General features: G+C 49.2%; 1 protein-coding gene across 1 annotated transcript in view; it reads left to right on the top strand.

Annotated features, from left to right (window-relative positions):
• The window catches only part of BRWD1 (bromodomain and WD repeat domain containing 1), a 1,722,898-nt gene that overhangs the window by 541,610 nt on the left and 1,153,665 nt on the right, over positions 1-27,623 (top strand). Inside the window, exon 14 of the mRNA XM_069202575.1 lies at positions 137-290. Coding sequence (XP_069058676.1) covers positions 137-290 — 154 coding nt within the window. The remainder of the gene's footprint in view (positions 1-136; positions 291-27,623) is intronic.

Raw genomic sequence — 27,623 nt, 5'->3', positions numbered from 1 at the left:
AGCCCCGCCTTATTGTGCAACAGTACTTTCTGGAGATACGCAAGAAAACAAAGGCTGACTTCCTGATTCATAGTATTAATTTGTTTCCTTGTTTAGCCCTTTCAAGACCCTTTGTGATCTACATTTTTCTCCACAGTGAACCATGCTCTGAAGAAGATGACAAGTTCATGAAGCCAAAAGTTACAATGATAGCATGGGATCGATACGATACCCATGTTGTCACTGCAGTCAATAACCACTTGCTAAAAGTATGGAATTCTCATAATGGAGACCTGCTGTATAATATGACGGTATGTAGATAGTGATTACTATTGTTAACTGTTAGATTTTTGTCTTGAATGTGCAGGCTTTTCGGAATCCACTGAATGAATTGTTTTTTGTTTTTTTGTGTGTATGCCCTTCATGTTCAATACTATGTCATTCTTCCCTATGCTGTCCAATTAGGCATTTTATATAGTCTCACTGGTTTGTGGTAGGCCCTGTCAATGAATTTGTTTATGGTTGGTCTTTTCCCTTTCCAGTTATTTCATCCTTTTTGATCTGTTTAGGAGTTAGTTTGATTTGTTCAACTCATAAGAACACATGGTTGAGGTTGTGAAGAGGTCAGGCATGTCCAGAATCTAGAGCAGATGGACCCCTACGCTCATTCTGTACTTGTGTTTTCTGATATATACTTCTAGCTGCAGATTCCTCACCCTTTAAATATTCCCTAGACTTCAGGCTGGGTCTGGAAACTACTCCATAGTACCTCTGCGTGCCCAAAGGTGGTGCAATGTGGCTCTGCACTGATGCCATTCTGCTCCAGAAGTGATGTGCAGGATCTATTGAGCTCTACCCCAGCAAGCTAACATCAGTTCAGTTCTTTCTGTGTCAAGAGACATGGAACTGGAGCTTCTTCTCATGTCTCCGAGGCTATTTCCTCGATTTTTTTTTTTTTTTTTTCCCCTCAACAAAATTTCTTCAGTGTGCAAAGGGATGTTTCCCCCTGAGACGACCAGTTTTAAACCTTGTTGTGACTGGCATAAGCAGATGTCTGTGACAAGTCCCCACTAGGTATGCCTGTGATGTGTGGGGGCCGTGACTCCAAGACCTGTGGTGACTGCACGTTAATGAATCTGAAGGCCATGTGGGAGCACGGGGCGCAAAGCTTTGTTGCTAAGCACAAGAAGATGCAATGTCGAGACCACTCCAAGTCTCAGTCCCCCGAGTTGACTGACCCTTTAGAGACTGGTCTTAAGTTGCACTCCAAATCCTCCGGTAAGCACAAGAAGTTGGAGCGGAGTTCCACTCCTTTGAGCCATTCCCACTTTGTGGATGAAGCACGTGGGTCGCTCCAACTGCCTGACTTCCATTCTTGAAATCGACTGCGTTCGCACTTGGTTCCTGCACCTGAGTTTTCTGGTCCTTTGGCCATGCCACATCGGATCTACTGACTCCCTCTGGTGCACTTTCGAGCCCCTCAGAGCCACTAGGCCTTTCTCTTGGACTGCTGCCAGCAGGTTCTCCCTCAATGCCAGCTGGACTCTCTGAGCCACTTCTACCCATGGCTCCAGTTCCAATCCTCCCCCGGCGCCTAAAGAAGTCCAACCCAGATGCATCCTACCCTTCCTTTTTTGCCCACCACACCTACCACCCTTCACCCAGTAACTTTCTCCGTTTTGCTGCAGGCCATACAAGTCCTTTTGGCCAAAGGGGCTATCAAGAGAATGCCAGAGCCAGAAGTAGGACATGGTTCTTTTTCCTGCTATTGTCTGGTGCCTTTGATGGATGGAGGTCTTTGACCTATTCTAAGTATGCCTTCTCAACACGGAGAACTTCAAAATACTCCCACTTGCCCAGGTTTCTTTCTGCCCTCGACCCTGGAGATGGGAAAGTGACATTGGACATGCTGGATGCCATTTTCCATATGCCCATACTTCCGGTCCATCGGTGCTACCTGCAGCTCGTTGTGGAGTAGAGCATTTTCAGTTCGCTGTGGTCCCCTTTGGTCTCACCAGCACTGCTCACATGTTCACAAAAGTGATGGTGGTGGTGGCAGCACAGCTTCAAAAGACTGGCTGGTAAAAGGTGGGCTGGCCCCAGGCTGTAATCGACCACCTCCATGCTAAGGCGAATGTCCTGTCATCCTTTGAGTTCACTATCAATATACCAAAGTCACACCTGACTATTTCACTCCCCCTGCAGGGGAGCCATTCTGGACGTGATTCGGTTTTGCTCCTTTCCCTTGTGGAAAGAGTCCAGGACATTCAGGTTCAGGCCATGATTCCGATCATTCAGCCTCTGTCCTGGATATCCGTGAGGTCAACTCAGAGGCTGCTGGTACTGATAACCTCCTGCATCCTGCTGATCAAGCATACCAGGTGCAAATTCGGGCTCTGTGGTGATCTGAATATTGCAGATACATTTGTGATATTGCTACAATATTTGGCTGGACTTATTGCCTATTCCTAGGTGAGCTTCAGATATCACCTACATTCTTTAGATGGCTGCACTTTCTATTATGTCTACTTATTCTTTCCCTTACTTTAGCCCTTACCTGTGTCGGTGCGGAAACCGGTTTTGGTGTCACAGATGGAATTTGTTTCCAATGAGATGATTTATTGTCTTTACTTTTGTCACCCGAGTCAATTCCACTGGGTGCTTTGGATGTAACTGTCTGTAATCTAGTCCCTTAAATCTGTTTAATTTTGTTATTTTTGAATTGTTGGTGTTTATTTCACAAGGTGAAGCTGTACTTTGATTTTAGACTGACTTAGTAATTTGTGGTTGTACATTGTTTGATTTCTAGCCCTGAGGAAATCCATAAAGACTAAACACATGTTGTCTAGAATGGAAATTTAAGAATAAAGACAAACCATGGACTAACATGTGTCTGGACTTTAATTTGAAAGCACTCAAGGGTCTAAACTGCATTTGGGCACAGAGACTATCTAGAACTCCTAAGCTTGACCATCTCACCTCTGTTCAGGCTGCTCCTCAGGGAAGATCTGTGGTCGCCGCAGGAAGATCGGGTTCTCCAGCTAGTCCTCACAATCTCCAATTTCATTCATGGACATGGAGCAGCACCCACTGAAAGCCTTCGGTCTCCCTCTAGTGGATGTCACCTTGGCATCCAGGTTTCCCTCAACAAAGACTGTTTACGCCTGCTGCTGAGACAAGTTTGTGGCTTCGTGAGGCAAGCACCCCAGATTGACCACCTCCTGGCCTAATTGTCTGATGTCCTGGTTTGTTCTATCCCATGCCTGGCAGGACCTTTTATTTGCACACTGTTTCTGAGATTCTAAGCAGCCTTCCTTGTTTAAATCACCAGTTGTGTAAGAAAATGGCCCTTGTTGCATTTCACCCTCACTTTATGCCTGATATTGATGCTGACTTGACTGAGTGTGTGCTGGGACCCTGCTAACCAGGCCCCAGCAGCAGTGTTGTATCAGACAGGTAAGTCCCTTGTAAAAGGTACCAGTGGTACCAAGTGCCCTGTGACCACGGAAGGTCCCTAAGGGCTGTAGCATATGTTGTGCCACCCTAAGGGACCCCTCACCTAACACATGCACACTGCCATTGCAGATTGTATGTGTTGGTGGGGAGAAAAAGGCAAAGTCGACATGGCATCCCCCTCAGGGTGCCATGCCCACAAAACACTGCCTGTGGCATAGGTCAGTCACCCCTCTAGCAGGCCTTAAAGCCCTAAGGCAAGGTGCACTATACCACAGGTCAGGGTTTAGTTGCATGAACACTATGCTCCTACAGTGTCTAAGCCAAACCTTAGACATTGTAAGTACAGGGTAGCCTAAAGAGGATTTGGTCTGGGAGTTTGTCAAACACAAACTCCACAGTTCCATAATGGCTACACTGAAACCTGGGAAGTTTGGTATCCAACCTCTCAACACAATAAATCCACACTGATGCCAGTGTGGGATTTATTGAGGAATGTACACAGAGGGCATCTTAGGGATATGCCCCCTGTATTTCAGTCGAACTACTAGTGCTAGGCTGACACGTTTCTGCCAGCCTGCCACACCCAGATGGGTTTCTGGCCACATGGGGTGAATGCTTTTGTCACTCTGTGGCCAGGAACACCTCCCCCTCCAGGAACTGTATCACCTGGCGGTGAGCCTCAAAGGCTCAAGCCTGGTGTTACAGCACCCTGGGGCATACCAGCTAGTGGAGATGCCCGCCCCTCAGACACAGCCCTCAGTTTTGGCGGCAAGTCCGAAAGAGATAATGAGAAAATCAAGGAGGAGTCACCCTCCAGTCAGTACAGCCCCCAAGGTGCCCTGAGCTGAGGTCACCCCCTACCTTAGGAAAACCCCCATCTTGTTTTGGAGGATTCCTCCCCAATAGGATTAGGGATGTGCACCCCTCCCCACAGGGAGGAGGCACAAAGAGGGTGTAGCCACCCTCCAGGACAGTAGACATTGGCTACTGCTCCCCAGACCTAACCACACCCCTAAATTTAGTATTTAGGGGTGACTCTGAACCCAGGAAATCAGATTCCTGCAACCTGAAACAAGGACTGGTGACCTGAAAGCCCCACAGGGACGACGGAGACGACAGCTGACTTGGCCGCAGCCCTACTTCCGAGTCTCCAGTCTCAAACAACCCACACAGTGACGCATCCAGTGGGACCATCAACCTCTGAGGACTCCGACGACTGCCCTGCACCCAAAGAACCATCAAACTCCTGTGGACAGCAGCTCTGTCCAAGAAACAACAACAAAGAAACCATCTTTAAAGGGACACAAGCCTCACTCTGGAAGCGTGAGTCCCCAACACTCTACACCCAATGCCCCCGGCTCGTGTCCAGAAGAACCAACACTGCAGAGAGCACCCCCAGGCGACTTCAACGATGTGGACACCCCGAGTCGACCTCCCTGCACCCCCACAGTGACGCCTAAAGAAAGGATCCAGAGGCTCCCCCTGACGTGACTGCCCGGTAACAAAGGAACCCGACGCCTGGACCAAGCACTGCGCCCGCAGCCCCCAGGCCAGAGAGAAACCAACTACCGGTGCAGGAGTGACCAGCAGGTGACCCTCATCAGTGCCCAAGTCGGTGGCTGGCCCGAGAAGTCCCCCTGTGCCCTGCCTGCATCGCCAGAGTGACTCCCGGGCCTCTCCATTGATTCCTATCTGAATCCTGACACCTACTTCACACACTGCACGCAACCGCCCCTGTGCTGCTGAGGGTGTATTTTGTGTGCCTGTGAGTTGTGTTCTCTCCCCCCCCCCCCCCACTCCAGTGCTCTACAAAACCTCCCTGTTCTGCTCCCCGAGTACACAGTTACTTACCTGCTAGCATACTGGAACCGGAGCACCCCTGTTCTCCATAGGCGCCTATGCTATTTGGGACCTCCTTTGACCTCTGCCCCTGACCGGCCCTGTGTTGCTGGTGCTGGGTGTTTGGGATTGCCTTGAACCCCCAACGGAGTGCTGCCTATGTCCTGGAGACTGCACTTGTAAGTACCTTACTTATCTGAAAAACTAACCAATACTTACCTCCCCCAGGAACTGTTGATTTTTGCACAGTGTCCACTTTTGGCAAAAATGGCAATAAGCTATTTTAAAAGTGTGTACATTACTGTTTTAATTCAAGTTCCATATTTACCCGTGCCAAGTACCTTACAACTTATGTACTTACCTGAATTTTGAATCTTGTGGTTCTAAAATAAATTAAGAAAATAACATTTTTCTGTATAAAAACCTATTGGCCTGGAGTTAAGTCAATGAGTGTGTGTTCTTTTATTGCCTGTGTGTGTACAAAAAATGCTTAACACTACCATCTGATAAGCCTACTGCTCGACCACACTATCACAAAATAGAGGATTAGTATTATCTAATTTTGCCACTATCAACCTCTAAGAGGAACCCTTGTACTCTGTGCACACTGTCTCTCACTTTGAAATAGTATATACGGAGCCAACTTCCTACAATAATAGATTGAGATAATTTCTTCAGGCAGGCAACAGTTACATGGCCATTTTGCCTCAGCGTCAATAAGGGCAATTAACCTATAGTCGTTCAGATTATCTCTATTGCCACCCTTGAAAATTGAGTTGATTATAGAGCCTCGCCAAATGGCTCCTCCTAAGCTTGCTTTCTGGATTAAGGAGGTTAGCACTTCAGACCAGAAGACTCCTTCCTCCGTGAAGATACCTCGTGGAAGGCCATTTAGCCCGGGTGCTCCTACCCAGCAGGCCTTTAGGAGTGCTTGATGTGCCTTATCGGTTGACTGAATGAATTCAGTTGTTTCCCCATCGTCCAGTGAAATGGTTCCCGTGGTGGAGGACCACGCTGGCAATTGTGGGGTGTTTACACGGGGGTTGGGCTTTGCTGTGTAGATTGTATTAAGGTGACTCACCCAGGTCTTTTCTGGGATGTTAGAGTTGTTAGTTGGATACTCTCGCGTGCTTAGATCATTGATAATACCACAGCATTCCCTTTTTTTCCCCTTATGCGGTGGGTGTTATTTTTAGCTAGAGGGAGCTTGTTTGTTCAGCCTTCTCTTTATGTAGTTTTCTTTTGTACTCTCTTTGAGTTCTTCAGTTGTTCCCAGAGTAGCCGGTTGAGTGGGTGAGCCTTCAGTAGTCTCTCAAGCTTCCTTTGAGCTTTTTCAAGACTTGGGCTTGTTTTGAGAGGCAGGCCGGGGGAATTCAGCAAAATGGCACAGATGGTTTGTGATGAGAGTATTGGTCCAGTATTTTCACTCTGAAGTCCTCACAAGCATCCACTATGTAATTTTGCAGCTAAAGATAAAGGTCCTATTGTGGCAGATGACCAACGTAATCTCTTCAAACTTGTTGACTCGGTTTGCCCTATTTGTACTAGGGCAGGTTCGTGAGTAGGTAAGGAGGACCTTACGGTCAATATTTTGTAAGAGTGATCACTGGAAGTGGTGTATTTTATTTGAAATTGCTGTACCAGTGGGATCAGAGGTAACGGGACTAGGGTGTAGTCTAGGATGGACCGTGAGGAAGGACCGTGAAAGGTGTAACTTGTTGGAGAGTAGCCAGTGAACCTTCTGTTTAGTACCCAAAGTTTGAGGTATTCTAGTGATGTCGCCAATTGTGCTCCCTGCTGGTCATGACGAATAAAGGTTGATGACACCTGCTTTGGGACGTTCTAGTAGGAGTTATCAGCGCTTAGTATTTCGTCTGCCTCTTGAGCCTTTAATAAGTTTGAGTAGAAGTCTGCTGTCAGGATGATGTCCCACTCAGGGTAGGACTGGCGATGGTACCTGATGATGGTAGTTAAGCTGTTTATTGCAGCTCGTTTGCGAGCATAGGTTGGGTGAACATAGGTGTTGAGCAGTATTACCAGAGGACTACAGTAGGAGTTGCAGTTGCTGAGTTTGAGCACTAGGCAGTCTTTGCATTCATGTGGCAGCACACCTACATCCATTTTCAATGTTAATGTGCGGTAGACTGCTAGGCCACCACTTGGTCTCCCGTGCAGCTTGTGCTTAACTGCGTTTATTTGGAAGGACATGAGACCCGATGGCGGGAAGACCTTTTGTGACCAGGGTTCCTGAAGTGCGATTATGTCCATTTTATGCCGGGCTTTTGGTGGGGAGCCTGATTCCAGCAATGATTGGGTGCCTTCTATGTTCCAGGATTGCAGTTTTAGGTGCTTCTGGACTGAACCTGCCCGTGATGGGTGTGATTCTCATGCGAGGCGAGGGGCGTTGAGGGCTGCCGGCAACGACTTCCAACTGACACCGATGTGTGGATTTTGGGTTTGAGTCGTTTGGGTGTATTGATGACCTGAGGAGGAGAGGGAGGTTCCGATGGCACCCCTCAAGATCGTTGTTGGTAGTTCGACCACTGCTGTGGGAGCACTCGTACTCAGGTGTGGGAATGGGTATCTAGCCGGCGCTGGCCTTGCTGTGGAGATCCCCCAGGGCTCAAAGCGGGAGGCAAACATCAGGATGTGATCTGCTATTTCTGCTGTTTTCCAGGTTGTTAGGGTGGCTTCTGCTCGGTTATTGTCCTTATCAGGGTGGAATTCTACAGATGATATATCCGTGGAAGACAGGGTGCTGAGCTCTGGGACTGCTTTTAGGAGCCTCATAATTTTCCCTCTATTCAGGATGTCGTGGTTCCCCTCAGAGGGGTAGTGTGGTTGGAATCACAACATGAAGAGGAGCTCATCTTGCATTGCTAGCTGCGATTGTCGTGACGATGTGTTGTGTGCAAGTACCGTGCTAGGGATTCTGTGGCACGTGGGAGGGTATGGGCGAGGTGAGGAGCTTTCTGAGTTGCGTGCGCTGTTAGGTTTTGCTGGAGCTCGAAATGGTGGATTTTGAGTCCGATGGGGGGCAGTGGCTATGTGCATGAGTGGCCCTTGTCTTGGTGGAGTAGCTGATTTTCCCACGACTGAGCGGCAGTCGGAGCCTGTGTTTACTGTCAGCCTGTTGTTTGAGGAGTGTCTGGTTGCTTGTTTCACTATGGTGGTTTTTTTGGGGCATCTAGGTTGGCAGATTGGTGGCTTGGGCCATGTGTGTGACCTAGATCCAGTGGATTTTGGTGTTTTTGGTCTAGCATAAGTTTGACAGTCCTATGTCGTCGCCAGGGGGAGTGGGCTATGTGGTATTGTTATAGATGCGTTGCTTTGCGCCTGGCAGGTGGTTAGGGGTGAAGTCTGATTCTGCCGCAATTCTTGTCCCAGCTGTAGGCTGCCGGTGGTTAGATACTGTTGAGGCTGTATGGGCTGAGTGAGAGCGTGAGGTGGGTCATGCCCTTTTACCACGAGGAGAGGTTGCTTGTCAACTGTGTCTGGGACTCTGGGACTCTGATTTAAGGATGTGGCTTGTAATTCAGATAGGGTGGCCCGGGGTTGTGAGTGGGCTGTCAATAGTTTTTGATCCACTTGCAAGCCTGTTGAACCCCACTCTTGGGGCTTGTTCTTGTTCTTTAGTTGGGTCGTTTTGGAAAGGACAGTGTCCTCTAGCATAGAGGATGACAGGGATGAGTTTGCCTGAGCGGACAGGCTGCTGCAGTCCTGTGTGCTGGTGTCTTTGTCTGCCATCTTTCGGACTGTGTTGGTAGATTGTTCAGCAAAGATGGGAAATATTTTTTTGCATGACCCATCATTATGGTCGGATTGCTTCTTCCTGGCTTTTCTTAAGCATTTACGTTGTCTGTTTGTTAATTTCGGGTGTGCCGTTTCCTTGCTGGGCCAGGTAAGCCCTTCTGGTACTGCTTCCCTTTTTTTAGAGTGTGGTTTGCAGTAGGGGTTGACAATGTTGTTTCTTGATTCCTGGCAGGTTGCAATGATGTTAGTATGTTCAACAGAATATCCGGAAGTACAGCAAGTTTATTGATGATTGGTCTGCAGGCACATTGCTCTCGGTTCGGTATAGGGCCTGCTGCTGATTTCACTATTAGAGAAGTGATGGAATCCATTTTCTGGTTTATTCCTACAATTTGCTCAGCAAAAGTTCATAATGTTGATCTGTGTATCCATTTTGTCTGACTGAAAGTTTAGAACTTCATTAGATGGTTGTGAGGTTACGAGTAGACAGCCCCACCACAAAAGGGTGGTCGGCTCTTGATTTCCTACTTGATCAAGTGTTCGTGTTGAGTCTTTTCCTGTTTTTTGGTTGTAAATCTGTACAGGGGAAGAGGGTTGCTTAAGAATTGGTATGTCTGGGTTGTTGCTGTCATTCCTTGGTGTGCCCTGCGTTAGGTGGTAGTTTATAGGGGACCTTGTATTGCTGGGTGACGGCGTGTTGCTGGCCAGAGGAGTTTCCAGCGTGTGATCCCCTTTGATTTAGTACAGGGGAAGATGGGATCGTCTTGACTTCATGTGCGCTGTGAGGTTGAAGCGCTGATGTGTGAGTGGTGTTAGATGGTGCATGACCTCCCAGGTGGATTAGGGAGTGGGCATCCTCAATGTGGATAGTTTTGACTTATAATGCTTGTAGCAATTCCTCGTTGTTTGAGAGGGAGAGAGAGCGGGACCAAAGTTTGTCTGTGTGCAGGCTGAGTACAGGCTGCTTTGAGTTTACCGCTGTAGGGCTGATTGTTACGGAGGTCTGTGCGGGACCGTGAGTTGAGGATAGTAGATGAAGGTTGTCATTTGTTGTTGCGAAGGACTGGTGGATCTGAGCTACCGATTCCAGAGTTTTAGCGAAGACAGAGGTGCTGTGATTGAGTAGGGTGAATTTTTGGTCTTGTTTGGCTGCTAGTTATTTTGTAGGTTTCAACTGTGACACTATCATTTGATGTGGGGTACGCACACCACTTACTTCTAGTGCAGAGCTTCTCTTGATTGGGATAATAGGCTGGGAAGGGCGGAGGCGTAGTCTGAAATTGTGTATTTCTGATGGATACAACTACCTGTGGATTCCTCACCTCATGAATACTCCCATGGCGCCAGCATTCGACGGAAATCTTCTTACTAGTCTCTGCACGTCGACGAGGACGTCACTGTCTCGCACGCGACGCCGTCTGACGTCATACAGGCAATAAGAGGTCCTCGACGACGTGCGGACGTCAGTTCCCTTTTTTCCGTGCATTCGAAACGGTTATCTTCGAGGGAGCAACTGTTACTCTTGCGGTTACAGTGTATATCTTGCTGCGTACTCTTTCTCTGTGGAAATAATGTCGCAGAGAAAGTCTGGATTTAAGCCTTGTCGTGAGTGCGGAGGCAAGATGTCGGTGACGGATCCTCATTCCGATTGCCTTTGGTGTTTGAGCTCCGACCACGACGTCTCGACTTGTGATTCATGTCAGCACATGAATCCGAAAGCCCTTAAAGAACGTGAGGCGAAGCTGTTTATGGCCAAGTCAAAGGAGAAGCATCACAAGAAGTCTTCTCCAAGACATCGGCGTCATCGAGACTCCCGGCGCCGTAGAGAATCTCGGCGTCATTCAAGGGAGGCTCGTTCCAGGTCTCCGGATCGGCGCCGAAAGACAAGGGAGCCCTAGAGGAAGGAGAGCTAGAGGACTCGGGTGATGGGCTGCGTGGACTGGAGTCGGCCAGTGGGCTGGACACTTCCCCTGAGTGGGACCTTTCGTCCCCGGGGGAATATACTGAGGAAGCTGCTTCCTTTCATACAGTGGTACGGAAGGCAGCTAGTTTTTTGGACCTGCCTTTGCCGGTGGTGGAGGCGAAACAAAACCTTTTGACGGAGGTGTTGCATCCGGCCTCAGCCGCGGCGGAGCCTCTGTTACCTTTTAATGACGCTCTGCTGAATCCGGTTTTAGAGGTGTGGAAGAGGCCGGCATCTTCCCCAGCAGTTCACAGAGCCGTGGCCAGGAGGTATCGGACGGCTCCAACTGATCCTGGTTTCCTATCTAGGCACCCTACGCCGGAGAGCTTGGTAGTGCAGGCCTCCTGTTCGTCCAAGTCAGCGCCTGGTTCTTTCCCGACGGTGCCTGGGGACAGAGACTCAAAAAAGCTAGAGGCGCAGTCGAAGAAGATTTTTTCGTCCTGCAGTCTGGCGTTAAAAGCCACTAATGCGACCTGTATCCTGGGGAGGTATATTCATGCTCTGATGGATGACATCTCCTCTTCGTTTACAGAGCTTCCCCAGGGTCTTTTGGATCTTGTCTCTGATGCCCAGGCTGCTGCGACCCAAATTATCCAGACGGGACTGGATACCACCGACTCGGTAGCCAGAGCAATGGGCACAACTGTGGTGGAAAGGAGACAGGCCTGGCTCCGTAACTCGGGCTTTTCGGCAGATGTACAGTCCACATTGTTGGATCTCCCGTTTGATGGGGACAAACTGTTTGGGGCTAAGGCTGATTCGGCCTTGGAACGTTTTAAGGAGAGCAGGGCCACGGCTAAGTCGTTGGGACTCCAAGCTCCTTCTTCCACGGCCTCTTCCAGATTCTTCAGGAGGTTTCGTGGATTTGGGCGTGGCTCTTCCTCCTCTTCCTTTCGGGGAAGATATCAGCAACCTGCCTCTTCCCATCCCTATAGATCTTTTAGGGGGAGGGGTAGGGTCCGCACCAGGGGAGCCTCTCAGCAGCACTCTGCCTCTTCCTCATCCTCTGGCGGGGTGCAGCAGGGGAAGCAGCCTTAGGCTTCCACCATTTCCCACTCACTCCTCTCCTGTAGGGGGAAGATTACAGCATTTTCTCACCAAATGGGAGACTGTTACGTCGGACACTTGGGTTCTCAGTGTTGTGGGAAAAGGCTACACCCTTCCCTTTCGGGAGTTTCCGCCCCTCATCCCGCCCCGCCCTTCGTATTGTTCACAAGAACACCTCCTGTTGCTAGAACAGGAGGTAGAAGTCCTCCTTTTAAAGGGCGCGGTGGAGTTGGTCCCGGAGCAGGAAAGGGGTCAAGGAGTTTACTCAAGGTATTTCCTGATTCCCAAGAAGGATGGTCGTTTGAGACCAATTCTGGACCTGAGGATCTTGAATTGGTTCCTCAAGCAGGAAAAGTTCAAGATGCTGACCCTAGCACAGGTGCTTTTGGCGTTGAACATGGAAGACTGGATGGTGTCTGTCGACTTGCAGGATGCTTACTTTCATATCCCGATACTCAAGTCACACAGGAAGTATCTCCGGTTTGTGGTGGGATCGCAACACTACCAGTTTGCGGTCCTTCCGTTTGGTCTTACTTCAGCACCTCGAGTCTTCACGAAGGTGATGTCGGTGGTTGCGGCAGAGCTCAGAAGGAAGGGGATAGCAGTATTCCCTTACTTGGACGATTGGTTGATCAAAGCCAAGTCCCCGGAGCTTGTGTTGCGTCATCTGCAGTCAACAACCCAGTTGTTGTTCGACCTGGGCTTTTCGGTGAACGAGCCCAAATCTCACCTAGAGCCCTCTCAGCGCCTCCTGTTCATAGGGGCAGTAATGGATACAACATTGGGTCGGGCCTTTCCTCCGCCTCAGCGGATTCAAGATATTCAGGATTTGGTTCCAATGTTTCGAAATGGAGCGGTAGTTCCAGTCCTCAAGGTCCTTCGTCTGCTCGGTCTTTTTGCCTCCTGCATTCTGTTGGTCACGCATGCTCGCTGGCACATGAGGGCTCTTCAGTGGTGCCTCCGAAGGCAGTGGTCTCAACACAGAGGGGATCTAGAGGGTACTGTCAAGATCTCCAGAGATGCTGCTGTGGATTTGAAGTGGTGGATTGCAAGCAACAATCTTTCACAAGGAAAGCCGTTCCAGCAGTCGCCACCAGTGGCCACAGTCATAACGGATGCTTCCACTCTAGGGTGGGGAGCTCATCTGGGGGATCTGGAGATCAAAGGTCTTTGGTCTCCAGAGGAACAGATTTTTCACATCAATCTGTTAGAGTTACGGGCTGTACGTCTGGCTCTCAAGGCCTTCCTCCCTTCCCTTCGTGGTCAGCCGGTACAGGTCCTAACGGACAATACTACCACGATGTGGTACATAAACAAGCAGGGAGGAGTGGGGTCGTACCTTCTCTGCAGAGAAGCTCTTCGACTATGGTCCTGGGCAAAGGACCATCGGATTTGCTTGATAGCAAACCTTCTGGCCGGAGTCTTGAACGTGCGTGCGGACAGTCTCAGTCGCCACTTCTCGGCAGACCACGAGTGGCGTCTCCATCCAGATCAAGTCCGTTTAATCTTCCAGAAGTGGGGGTTTCCTTGGGTAGATCTGTTCGCCACTCGAGAGAACGCGCATTGTCCGTTGTTCTGCAGCCTTCAGTATCCGATGCAGGAAGCGTTGGGGGACGCGTTTCAAATGACCTGGTGCGGCCAGTTGCTTTACGCGTTTCCTCCCATACCCTTGATTCCTCGAGTATTGAGGAAGATTCTCCAAGACCGGGCTCTAGTAATCTTAATAGCTCCGGATTGGCCAAGGAGGGTGTGGTACTCCGACCTTCTCCAACTCTCAACGTGCCCGCCGCTCCGTCTCCCTTTCAGGGCAGACCTCCTCTCACAGTCGCAGGGGCAGGTTCTACACCCCAACCTCCAGAGTCTGCACCTACATGCCTGGAGATTGAACGGGGCAACCTGAGTTCCTTCTCTCTCCCGCCTGAGGTAGTGGATGTTATATTAGCGGCCAGGCGACACTCCACTAAATCTATCTACGCTAATAGGTGGTCTAAATTTGTTGCGTGGTGTGGAGAGAGGCAGATTGATCCTTTGCATGCTCATCTATCGGACGTTTTGTCTTTTGTTCTATCTCTGGCGCAAAAAGGTTGTGCAGTGGCTACCATTAAAGGTTATTTATCGGCCTTGTCAGCCTTCATATGTCTTCCAGACCAACCATCTTTATTTAAATCCCCTATTGTTATCAGATTCTTGAAAGGTCTTCTAAATCAATATCCTCCAAAGCCATTCGTTATGCCGCAATGGGATTTGTCCTTAGTCCTGACTTTCCTTATGGGGTCCCCTTTTGAACCTATGCATTCTTGCCCCTTGAGGTATTTGGTTTTAAAAACAGTCTTCCTGATAGCTATAACATCAGCAAGGAGAGTGAGTGAGTTGCAGGCCTTATCAGTAAAACCCCCTTATACAACTTTTTATGGGGATAAGGTGGTGTTGAGGACCAAGGCTGCTTTCCTCCCGAAGGTTGTTTCACCCTTCCATTTGGCTCAGGCAATTACTTTGTCCACGTTCTATCCTCCGCCTCATCCTTCCAAAGAGGAAGAAAGACTGCACTGTCTGGACCCAAAGAGAGCGTTGAGCTTCTTTATCGATAGAACAAAGGATTTCAGGCTGGAGGATCAGCTGTTTATTGGATACGTGGGCAAGAGGAGAGGAAAGGCAGTCCACAAGAGAACACTATCCAGGTGGGTTGTTCTTTGCATTAAAATATGTTACTCTTTGGCAAAGAAGGATCCTCCTGAGGGCATTAGAGCTCATTCCACCAGAGCTAAGTCGGCCACTTCGGCCTTAGCCAGAGGTGTTCCTGTGGTCGACATCTGCAAGGCCGCAACTTGGTCGTCCCTTCACACTTTTGCAAAACATTACTGTTTAGATTCTGAGGTTAGAAGGGACGGCCATTTTGCACGGTCAGTGCTGCAGGATTTCTTGGTTTGACCATTTAGGCACCCACCGCCGGGCGTGGTACTGCTTTGGGACTCTATTCATGAGGTGAGGAATCCACAGGTAGTTGTATCCATCAGAAGAACGAGTTACTTACCTTCGGTAACGACTTTTCTGGTGGATACATTAGCTACCTGTGGATTCCTCACGGTCCCACCCGCCTCCCCGTTGCCTTTATGGTCTTGCCAAGTAATCCTTGAGTGCGCTCCTCTTGGTCTTTGAGGGTGCAATAGATGTATACATATAATATATTTATATATATGTAGGTATATGTGTATATATCTTTATGTATATACTTGGTGTGTGTATATATTTTAAAAGAGAGAGTTTTTTATATATATATATATATATATATATATGTACATAAAAAGATTTACAGTTATTCATACAATGTGGTGTATTTTTACAATATAATGGATGTTGCTTTGTTATTTCATTGCATTGCCTGGTTGTTCTCATGCACGTAAAAAATTATTGGTACTGACGTCCGCACGTCGTCGAGGACCTCTTATTGCCTGTATGACGTCAGACGGCGTCGCGTGCGAGACAGTGACGTCCTCGTCGACGTGCAGAGACTAGTAAGAAGATTTCCGTCGAATGCTGGCGCCATGGGAGTATTCATGAGGTGAGGAATCCACAGGTAGCTAATGTATCCACCAGAAAAGTCGTTACCGAAGGTAAGTAACTCGTTCATTGCAGCCATTGGGACCTTCAAGAAAGAAAACAGCTTTGATGTTGGCGTCTGTAGAGGTTTCAACTCAATGGTGTTGTTTACTGATGATCCTTCACTGAGCACAGACGGCTTCTGTGGCTTTTTTATAGTTTGCAACCGGTTCTTGACAGATCTCATGGTCTGACTTGGGTTCAGCTGGCGGGCTTTCGCAGTTGTTTGAAAAAGTGGTTTGGAAGAGGAGGAGAGGCTTAGAGGGTCAGCGGGGGAGCCCCCAGTCACAAACTGCACCAAGGCCTGGCTTGGGCACTTAGGTGGCACGGGGCTCAACCTACTTATGGGGGACCCAAAGCCACCTGGACCCTCCTGCATCACCTTCGTCTGTGGCCTCCAAGTTCCGTTGAGTGAGGTACTCAGCAGGTAGGTGCTTGGTGGAGCTTGGTGGTTACATCAGTTTTTGTACAACCTACCCAAATACTGCTATGGTTGTGATGTGGGTGTGCCTCTATGTTCCGGGCAGCACCCTGCACTGCCTCTCCTCCCTGGTGAGAGGGTGGGGGGAGGGAGGGGCACGAGCACGCTGGTATTTGGGTGTCTTCTGAGCTTCCCCTAGAGTGGCTAGGGTTGAATCTTGACCAAGGTGCACTGGCATGTTCTGTGGGCTTCTCAGCTTCTGGTTGTTCCGGGCTATTACTGCGCCGTCTGGTCTCCCTGACTCCCCCTGGCTCCCCCTTTGCCTGCCGAGGGGGTGGGAGGGGCACGAGCGCCCTGGCGCTGCAGAAGGCTGGTTAAATCAGTGGGGGCCAAGCAGGGTCATAGTTGAACCAAGGGTTCAAGTAAATAGCTGGGAAAACGCTGGGTAAGTTATGCTGTCTGATATAGTTAGGGTTGGTTTGAGGGGCGGACTGTGAGCACAGCAGGGACTGCAGGGGTGTGCTGGTTTGTGGGCATGCACCAGCCCGGCATGCCCATGGGGTTGGGAGCAGTCAGGCAGGCACTCCCCTGCTCACTAAATGGGAGTTTGGGTGTACTGGGGGAAGGGACAAGCTGCCACGACTCCCATTTCCGCCCCCTTCCCCCCCAGCACTCCCGACTGTAGCCCCGTCGTCACATGTGTGTCCTGCACGTGCAGAAGACCGCTGGCAGGAGACTGAAAAACAGCCCAAGACACTAGGGGCCAGCTGGGGGCTGTCCAAATCCAAACCCTGTCAGCTCCAGCTGCCCCTCCTACCCGGCTGCTCTGGCAATCAGTGCTGGCTCCTCCCCTTCCTAGTGACGTGCAACTGAGTGTCGCCGAAAGGGTACCCTGAGGGGAGTGCCATGTCGACTTTCTTTTCTCCCCACCAGCACACACTAGCTGTGAGGCAGTGTGCATGTGCTGAGTGAGGGGTCCCCAGGGTGGCAAATTACATGCTGCAGCCCTTAGGGACCTTCCCTGGCCACAGGGCCCTTGGTACCTGGGGTACCTCTTACAAGGGACTTAACTGTGTGCCAGGGCTGTGCCAATTGTGGAGACAAAGGTACAGTTTAGGGACAGAAGACTGGGACTGGGTCTGGTTAGCAGGGTCCCAGCACACTTTCAATCAAAGTTGGCATCAACACTAGGCAAAAAGTGGGGGGTAACAATGCAATCATTGGCATTTTCCTACAAAGTTGATATACCGGGTCGGCCCAACCCCCATTAAACCAGTCATGAACAACCAAGAGCTGTGTCGCTAAATAGTACTGGTAAGGGTTGGTCATGACCATCCCCCTATCACACACCCCCTCTGACAGTGTTGCAGTGCAATTCGATCTCTCGTGCCACGCCAAAGAAATGAGGTTGCTGTTCAGTCTAGTGTATGGAACCAGGAGCGTGGGAACAGGAAATTCTGAAGCACATATAAAATACACAACACTATCATTTTATACATTACCACATGGCCCAAAATTTTTAGGGGCAATGTTTTTCCACCACTGTAAGTCTGCTTTGGCCCGAGACATCAGTGACGTGAGGTTTAGAGACCATGCTAGCTCTGGGAGGAAGCCCACCCCAAAGCCCAATTATTTGAAACCCAACCGCTGGATAGGTACCACCTCTTGCCAGTCAGAACAGTCCCGTGATGGCTCCAGGGGCACCAGCACCAATTTGGCTGGATTCATGCGAAGCCCTGACGCCTCTTCGTAGCAGCGCAGAGGGTGAAAACTTCGCCGGCCAGAGTCTCTGGGTTCTGCCATACATAGCAAGACGTCCTCAGCATAGAGAGCCACCTGATCTTTGTATGCATTTTCCCATTTCCACCCGCGATACAGTGGATCTATTCTAATCAACTGTGCAAGAGGCTCTATGGCCAGGGCAAAAAGAAGAGGGGATGGGGGCAGCCCTGACGTCTTCCCCCAGCGGATAGAGAAGGCGGAAGATAAGGTACCATTGATCTGTACTCGGGCCATTGGGTTAGTGAACCAGTCGACAGACTCAGTATCGTAAGCCGGCACACTGCAGCACTAGGAGTAGGTACCCCCAGTCCAGGGTATCAAAGGCCTTCTCAAAATCAACAAAAAGAAGTGCCAAGTCGTGGGGCAATTGGTGACACTGTGTTAAGGTAACATGAAGATGACGCACACAGTGCTGTGTGCTTTGATTGATCATAAATCCACATTGATCCGATTGGATCAGTAGTGGTAGGACTCTCTTCAGGCGGGAAGCAAGAATTGTGACATAAATTTTAACTTCACTGTTTATAAGGGAGATTGACATGTAATCAGCACATGACCAAGAGGGTGGATGAGTTTTGGGAAGCACCACTATAGTGGCTCTGTCCAGCCCCTCTGGCAAGGAGCCCAGTTGTCAAGCTCCTCATATAAGGCCTTAAGGTGTGGTGTCAGGGCGTCCCAAAACACTTTGTAGTATTCTGATGGAGACCCATCAAGTCTGGGAGTCTTTCCGGCTCCCAGTGAAGAAATTGCCTTGCTTATTTCTACCCTTGTTATGAGTTCATCCAGGATGGCTGCTTCTGCATGGGGCAGTTCGGGGAGGGAAATGTCTGTTAAGAATTGACGGGCGTGATCCGGGTTAATTGTCGGGGAAGCCCTGTATAGTACTGTGTAATAGGAAGGGAATGTATCTGCCACATCTTGCAGCTTGGTAACCGTTTCCCTGCATGTAATGATTTCAGGGATGATTCTAGACGATTGGTGGTGCGAGGCTAACCAGTAGAGTAGTGTCCCTTTATTGTCCATATACCCGGTCATTAGACACATGCCAAAGGTGTTTAACCACTTCTAAAGAGTGATCACGTATCTCTTCCCGTGTAAGCAATAGCTGCCGGGCTACCTCATCATTTGGCTGTATAGATTGTTTTGTTTCCAGCTGGATGGCTTGGGCTTCCAATTAGGTAACGTGTAGTGTCTGGGACTTTCTCTTGAACGGATGAGTCCCTTGGCCATGCCCTGCACCATCACTTTACTCCCCATCTCCCCCCCCCCCCCCCCCCCCTCTCCAAGAGGGTACCCACCGATGAAATAGAGCCCTTGTTAATAATAAAGTATTCCCGAATAGCTTCCTGCAATTGTTGAATATGGGGTTTATACCGCAGATGCAATGTGTTCATCTGCCACATTGGGCGGATCCCAGTACAAACCAGAGTGGTGCGTGGTCTGATATGCCCCTTGGGAGGATCTCAATGTGAGTGAGGTGGCGACAGTCTGTAGCAGGTAGTAACACAAGGTCTATTCTGGATTGCATATGGTGTGCTGCTGACGTATGTGTAAACTGACTGAGTTGTGGGTGCCAAATTCTCAATGCGTCACATAACCCCAGTGACGCCAGCCAATTTGACAGTCCAGAGTTTGCAGTCTGCCTATAACTCCAGGGGGGCCCTGTTGTATCTCCCAGGGGGTCTAGAACTGTGTTAGTCTCCTCCCAAAATAGTGATCCCATGGGGCAAGTCTAGGAGTAGTTTGGTGAGGTTGTGCAGAACAGTGCTTACGGCTGCCAGAGGTGCATATACACTCAGAACTTTGACAGTGAGTCCTTCAACTCTCCCCTTAAACGTACTGCCCTTGTTGATCTCGCTGTACCTGGGTGACTATCATGGGGAAGGAGCGATGAAGCATTATAGCTACCCCTCCTTGATCCACGAACAAACCCGGCATGAGAAACCATGTTGAAGCCTGTACGAGCCAATGTTGTAGTTTGACTCTTGCTCTAGGCAAGACTGCTGATTTAAGGATGATAGTAATTATGTTTCTAGGCAACTATGCCAATCCTACAACAAGTCCCAACCCCCCGACTCACCAGCAGCACTTCACCAAAAAACCCAAACAGTAAAAGGTGATTTGTGGCAGCCTTTACGCATGGACTCGAGTGTGACATCTCAGGGAATGTTGTGGTTAAACAGAGATTACCCCTTTCTCACATAAACTCAATGTCTCTATCAAACAAAGGCAATGAAGAAGATGCAGTAAAGTTTCAATAGGTTTTATTTAGCAAAACTGCAATCTGCGATAAGTTGCATGGGCTGCATTGATTAGGATAATGAACAGTGCAAGAAACAGAATGGTAAAGACAAGCGTCATTAATACAAAGACCTCCACCATATTGCAATAACATGTATAAAGTATGAGATATGTCCTAATACCCTAATATGATGTGCCTAATCTCTAACCTAAAAGAGAGCTAGATGTGTTCAACCTAATCTGCCAATGTCATGCCCATGTAAAGATACCAACCAACCCTTGTTACCTTGGAATGAGGTTTCTAGCTCAGACTCCGTAGGGACAGGAAGACTGGGTCAGCGTCAAAGCGACGTGCAGCATCAGTAGCAGCGATGGCATTAGTTGGAATCCCTCTGATTATCTGTTTAAGTGAGGAGTATGTATACAGATTTGCTTGGACCCCTGTCATAGGTCTGTTCCCAAACAATAGATAACAAGACATGCTTGGGACGGTAATCTATATAAACAATTCCCTTGAAAGTGTGAAGAGGGAAAGTACCTAATGTGAACACCTTCAGTTTGTTTATATTTGTCGGTTGATATTGACGCTTTAGTGCAGTGGTACTGATAACGCAAAACTAAAACATGGGCCTAACTAAAAACAAGGCAGCAATCTCAAAAGATTTAATTCATTAAATGCACTAAAGCAGAGCAAGCAGGTTAAAAGTCACTAGGTGACGGGGGCACGAGTCTGGAAGCCGATGGCTGAACTAACTCCTGTATCCCATTAAAACAAACTAGGATTCACTACACCAAGAAGGGACAACGGTCCCCGAGGAGATTGGTCTCTTGTAGCAGAAGCATGTTTGGTCGGTGGCAGTGGATGTATGCATGTACCGCTGCACGCTTGATCTTATCTAGGAGACCAATAACATTCCATGAAATAACCTGCATCTGACCCTTCATATCTGTGCATGCTTATCAACTGAACGCTCCTCTGGGGGGCCTCTCTTGGCACCCCCTCGATCCTTGACCAGGTGGTTGGGATTACTGCCCTGATATTCGCCATAGCGCCTATACAGCAGTGGTGTATGCCCGAGTCCCTGTACTTTTAATAAAAGGATCAAACAATCATTGAATCTGAACACCAACAGGTGTCACACAACATGGCGCAAACTCCCATGCCTCCCACCCCAACTCCCATCCTATACTTTCCCTATACCATACTACCCCCGCCCCCAAAAGCATCTGTCGCCCTTATAAAACCTTGAAATCTTTAAGTCTAAGTTCTTAACCCCAATCGAATGGGCAGTGGCGGACCAACCCTGCCATAAAACATGATTAGAAAACCTATTTTGATAGACAGTTACATAACAGGTGAACAAATGTTAGTTTTACTCACCCTTTCCTCTCCTTCTCATAACTGAAAAGTCACAATGCTGAGCAGCGGGACAAGTTGTAATCGCTGTGGACACCTAGTTGCTCAGGTGTCACTCCCCTTACCGGCAGCTCTGTCGCCGCACTACAGGTTTAGCAGGTGAGTAAAGCACTTACAAGTTCAGTCTCTGGGGCATAGGCAGCCCACCGTTGGCGGTTCAAGTCAATCCCAAACACCCAGCATCAGCAAAACAGGGCCGGTCAGGTGCGGAGGTCAAAGTAGGGCCCAAATAACATAGGCACCTATGGAGACAAGGGGTTCTCCGGTTCCACTCTGCTAGCAGGTAAGTACCTGAGTCCTCGGGGTGCAGACCAGGGGGGTTTTGTAGAGCACTAGGGTGGGGTCCCCAAACAGACACACAAAATACACACTCAGAGGCACAGGGGCGGCTGGGTGCAGTGTGCAAAGTAGGTGTCGGGTTTTAGATAGGAATCAATGGAGGGACCAAGGGTCACTCTGGCGATGCAGGCAGGGCACTGGGGCTTCTTGGGCCAGCCACCGACTGGGCAACGATGAGGGCCGCCTGCTGGTCACTCCTGCACTGGTAGTTGGTTTCTCTCGGGCCTGGGGGCTGCAGGTGCAGTGCTTCTTCCAGGTGTTGGGTTCTTTCTTACCGGGCAGTCGCGGGCAGGGGGAGCCTCTGGATTATCTCTGCAGGCATCACTGGGGGGTGCAGGGAGGTCATCTCAGGTTGTCCACGTCATGGGAGTCGCTGCAGTGTTGGTTTCTCTGGACACGAGCCGGGGTCGTCGAATGCAGAGTGCTGGGGACTCATGCTTCCAGAGTGAGGCTGGAGTCCCTTTAAAGATGGTTTCTTCTTGTCTGTTCAGACAGAGCCGCTGTCCACTGGAGTTTCTTGGTCCTTTGGGTTGCAGGGCAGTCCTTTGAGTCGGCAGAGGTCGCTGGTCCCACTGGAGGCATCACTGTGCAGGTTCTGAGAGTCTGGAGACCGGCCGGTAGGACTGAGGCCAAGTCAGTTGTTGTCTCGGTCGTCTCTGTGGGGCTTTTAGGTCAGCAGTCCTTCTTTAGGTAGTCAGGAAATCTGTTTTTCTGGATTCAGGGTCGCCCCTAATATTCAATTGTAGGGATGTGTTTAGAGCTGGAGGGCAGTAGCCAATGGCTACTGTCCCTGAGGGTGGCTACACCCTCCTTGTGCCTCCTCTCTGAGGGTAGGGGGGCACATCCCTAATCCTATTGGGGGGAATCCTCCGAAGCAAGATGGAGGATTTCCTAAGGTAAGGGTTCACCTCAACTCAGGACACCTTAGGGGCTGTCCTGGCTGGAGGGTGACTCCCCCTTGTTTTCTCATTGCCTCCAGACTTGAACCAAAAGTGGGGGCTGTGTCTGAGGGGGGTGGGCATCTCCATTAGCTGGAGTGCCCTGGGGCGCTAGAACACCAGGCTTGAGCCTTTGAAGCTCACCGCAAGGTGTTAGAGTTCCTGCAGGGGAAGGTGTGAAGCACTTCCACCCAGTACAGGCTTTGTTCCTGGTCAGAGTGCACAAAGACACTCACCCCATGTGGCCAGAAACCCGTCTTGATGTGGCAGGCTGGCAGAAACTGGTGAGCCTAGCACTGCTAGTTGGGCTGGCATGCAGGGGGCATCTCCAAGGATGCCCTCTGTGTGCATTTCTCAATAAATCCCACACTGGCATCAGTTTGATTCCAAACTTCCCAAATTTCAGTGTAGCCATTGTGGAACTGTGGAGTTCGTGTTTGACAAACTCCCAGACCATATACTCTTATGGCTACCCTGCACTTACAATGTCTAAGAATTAGCTTAGACACTGTAGGGGCATAGTGCCCATGCAACTATGCCCTCACCGGTGGTATAGTGCACTCTGCCTTAGAGCTTTAAGGCCTGCTAGAGAGGTGACTTTGCCACAGGCAGTGGGTTGAGGGCATGGCACTCTGAGGGGAGTGCCATGTCGACTTAGTCATTTTCTCCCCACCAGCACACACAAGCTGTGAGCCAGTGTGCACGTGCTGAGTTAGGGGTTCCCAGGGTGGCATAATATATGCTGCAGCCCTTAGAGACCTTCCCTGGCCACAGGGCCCTTGGTACCAGGGGTACTAGTTACAAGGGACTATCTGTGTGCCATGGCTGTGCCAATTGTGGAGACAAAGGTACAGTTTAAGGAAAGAACACTGGTGCTGGAGACTGGTTAGCAGGAGCCCAGCACACTTTCAATCATAACTAGCATCAAGAAAAGGCAAAAAGTTAGGGGGTAACCATGCCACGAGAGACATTTTCCTACACCTGTTGTTGGCATAAATTTGGGTATGGTGTACCAACAAATCTGTTGACCCCCTCTGCTCCTCTTTCTGAGGTTCTTTTGTTCATTCTTTCTTTAGCCCAGCAGGGCTCTGCTTTGGGCACCCTTAAAGGTTATTTATCTGTTTTGTCGTCTTATTTTTTTGCTTGCCTGATATGCCTTCACTCTTTAAGTCTCACACTGTGAGCCGATTCCTTAAGGGTCTCACCCATTTGTTTCCTCCCACTCCATTTATCATGCCTCAGTGAAACCTCAGTCTTGAACTTACTTTCCTTATGTGTACTCCCTTTTAACCGATGCACAATTGTCCACTACGGCTCCTTACTTTGAAGACTGTGTTTCTTGTTGCCATTACTCCTATTCGCTGAGTAAGTGAGCTTCAAGCTCTTTCTTCCAAACCTCCATTCTTGTCTATGTACCCTGACAAAGTGGTCTTACGCACCAAGGCTTTCTTCCTTCACAAGGTTGTTACACCTTTTCAGGTAGGCCACTCCATCACCTTGCCTACTTTTTACGCACCTCCACATCCTTCTCATGAGGAGGAGAGATTCCACCATCTGGACCCAAAAAGAGCTTTGCTGTTCTGTCTCAATCGTACTGAAGATTTACAGATGGACCATCAATTCTTTGTTGGATATGTGGGTGCGATGAAAGGGAAGGTGGTGCAAAAATGTACCATCTCTTGATGGGTACATCTTTGAATCAAGATCTGCTACGCTTTGGCCAAGAAACAACCCCCTGAGGGCTTGCACGCTTATCCATAGAACGACTGCTGCTTCCACTGCGTTAGCATGCTGAGTTCCTGTCCTGGGTATTTGCCAGGCAGCTTCGTGGGCAGCCATGCACACGTTTATTAAACATTACTGCCTGGACAGTCAGGACTCTCGGGCGGCTACTTTGGTTGTTCGGTCCTGCAGGACTTTATAGTATGATCTTGGTTCGCTGCCCACCTCCGAGGGTGGCATAGAAGTCTCTATCAGATGTACAAATCACTTACCTTCGGTAACAAAATATCTGGTAGAGAAATATTCTAGTTGCAGATTCCTTACAAACCCACCTATCCTCCCCGCTTGCAAACTGATTTCTAGGGACAGGACTTCCCCATTCAGGGCCTTAGCTCTGGCGCACCAATCTCAGTGTCCTTCCCGGCTCTGCGCTTTGGCGCGAAAAGTTGTGAAAAGAAACTGACATCACTGCTCTGAGGCGGCATCTATGTATTACTCCCAACATCATCACGGCCACTATGACGCAAACAACACACATGGGGTCAACCGATGCCACCTACCAACGCACAAGGGTTTTGCTCGAAAAAAAAGTCTCCGGATCCAGTCTGACGCCTGAGGGAAAATTCTAAGATAAGGAATCTGCAACTAGCATATGTCTCTTCCAGATCTGCAGACTTTCAATCATAAATACTTTGCAGTTTGAAAAATCAACACAGTGCAATTTTTCAGTTCATCAATGTTTGTGAGTAAAACAAGAATGCAGTTTTACAAGTAAGTACACAACTCACAAATCCCACCTTGAGAGTTTTAGGTCAACTCCAGGCAAGGTTTAAATAAGTACCAAGAGTTTACCCACAGATGCACAGTGGTGGCCTGGTGCAGAGTTGAAATTCAGATTTGGTGGCCCATTTTTAACCAATGGAGACAGAGAGTGAAGGTGAGTAAAGCGGTGTCAGGGGTCAGACTCCTGGGGTTTGAGTTAAGCACCCTTGGCACAAGGCAGCAGCAAACCTACACCTTCAGAGGCATAGGGGCGGCTAGGTGCTGAGTGCCAACACAGCATTGGGATCCCAATGTAAGTCAATAATGGAGATGAGTTTTGGAAAAAGACTGCTGGCTCAGCTGTTCAGGTACTTGCTCATGCTAGGGGATGTACGTAGGCACACTGATCGTCCAGCTCCCAGAGGCTGCAGGTGCAGGGCTGTCTTTTGGCTTCAGAATACAGCATACCAGGCAGGTCGCGGTCAGGGGGGCGTCTTCGGTTTGAGGCTGCACGCTTTGATGCAAAATCCGGCAGGTGTCAGCCCACAGTGGACTCTGACTCAGTCGCTTGGGATCTTTCACAAGACCAGTGGGCCAGTTGGACTCAGGCCATGGGCTTTGGGTGCAGAGGTGGATCCGAAAGCATTTTCGCAGTTCCTCAGGGCAGAGTTTTGTCTTTTAAGTTGGTTGTTTCTTGAACTTGTCCACTGTTCTCATGAGATCGTTGTCTTTATTGAAGACAGGCAGTCTTCCCAAGGCTAGGCTGCAGGATGGGTCATCTCTGGGTCAGGCTCTTCAAGAGCTGTAGACAGGCCGGTAGATGTCAGTGTCTTCAGTCTGCTCTGCTGGTGCGACTCTGTTGTGTCCGGCTCTTCTTATGTCGTCAGGAATTAGGGTTCAGGGGTGCCACCCAAATACTCAATTTAGGGGTGTTGCAGGGAGTGCCAGGTGGTAGCCAATGGGCTACTCATCTTTAGAGTGACTACACCTTCTTTAGGACCTCTTCCGTTGGGAAGTGGGCAGACCCCTAACCCTAGTGGCTTAATTCCTTCCAAACAAGATGGAGGAATTAAAAAAGTAGGACCCACTTTAGCTCGTCCACCTTCTGGGTGGGGTTGGCATGAAGTGGGCATTAAACCTAATTTACCTAATTTTCTCGTCTGCGCTGCCGCCAAAAGTGTGTTCAGGACAGGGGGTTTAGTCATCTCCACCAGCTGGAGAGATCTGGATTACATTACAAAGGCAGCAAGGCCATTGAAGCTTCCTGCCCTGGAATGTCCATCCTGCTTGGGAGAGGAGGTAACACCTCTGCGCAGAGCAGGCCTTTGTTCTGAGTCCTCAAGAGCATTGGCCCTCACCTCAGGGTGCAAGAACTCTGTCTAAGGTGGCTGTATTGGTTTTGAACAGTCGGTACACACGCAGGGGTGATAGGTTTTCAGGGGTCACCTCTAAGGTGCCCTCTGAGTGCATGTATTAATAAATCAATGAGGATTAATTTATACAAGATGTTTCATACCAAACGTCCCTATCTTCAGTGAAGCCATTATGTAGCTGGTGAGCTCGTAATGACTAGTGTCCAGCACATGTACTTAAAATAGCTTCCCTGCTCACTTACTGTGTCTGAGAATTGACATAGCAGGCTCGCGTGTAATATAATGTACCCTGCCTTTAGGGCTGGAAGGCCTGCTATATTGGTGACTTACATATACTGCATGTAGTGTAAAAGGGACAGGCCACACAGGCTGTTCGCCATATTGTGTTTTCATTTTAGTTCTGATCAAGACACTCGGGAGTCTTCCTTTAGTACCCCTTGCCATAGGTATCAGGGTTACCATTTACTAGGGACTTACAGTGGTAGCTAAAGGTTTGCCAATTGGGAAAAACGGCTGTGCAGTTGTGTGGGAAAGACATCTGGCACTGAGAACCTGTTTAGCCGGGACCCAGTGCACTTTCTAACAAAATTGCAACAGAAACTAGGCAAAAGTGTGTGCGTGGGGAATTTGACCGTGTCAGAAGAGGCACTTTCATGTGGAATAGAATTAAACTAACCCTTCCCAGGAGAGACTTCGTCTTCTAAGTGGAAGAACCTAGAAAGACCATCTGCATTGGCATGGTCAGTTCCAGGTCTGTGTTCCACTGTAGGGAGATGGACCACCTTAAGACTTTATGGTTTTCGCTTTTCTTTTACATCAGCCATCTGACAGTACTGTGGTCAGTTTAAACTAGGAAGTGAGAACCAAGCTTCTTCAGGGACCAAACAGCGAAGGCTTCCCTCAGAATGGCACTCCAATGCTGCTTCAGGGAGTTAGCCTCCTGCTAATAAAAGCAATAGGTTGGTCATGGCCATCATCATTGATTTGGGTCAAC

Source organism: Pleurodeles waltl, chromosome 8, assembly GCF_031143425.1.
Source record: "Pleurodeles waltl isolate 20211129_DDA chromosome 8, aPleWal1.hap1.20221129, whole genome shotgun sequence".
NCBI classification, from domain to species: Eukaryota; Metazoa; Chordata; class Amphibia; order Caudata; family Salamandridae; genus Pleurodeles; species Pleurodeles waltl.
The sequence above is the reverse complement of the archived record's forward strand: the minus strand, read 5'-3'. Positions and strand labels throughout refer to the sequence as shown.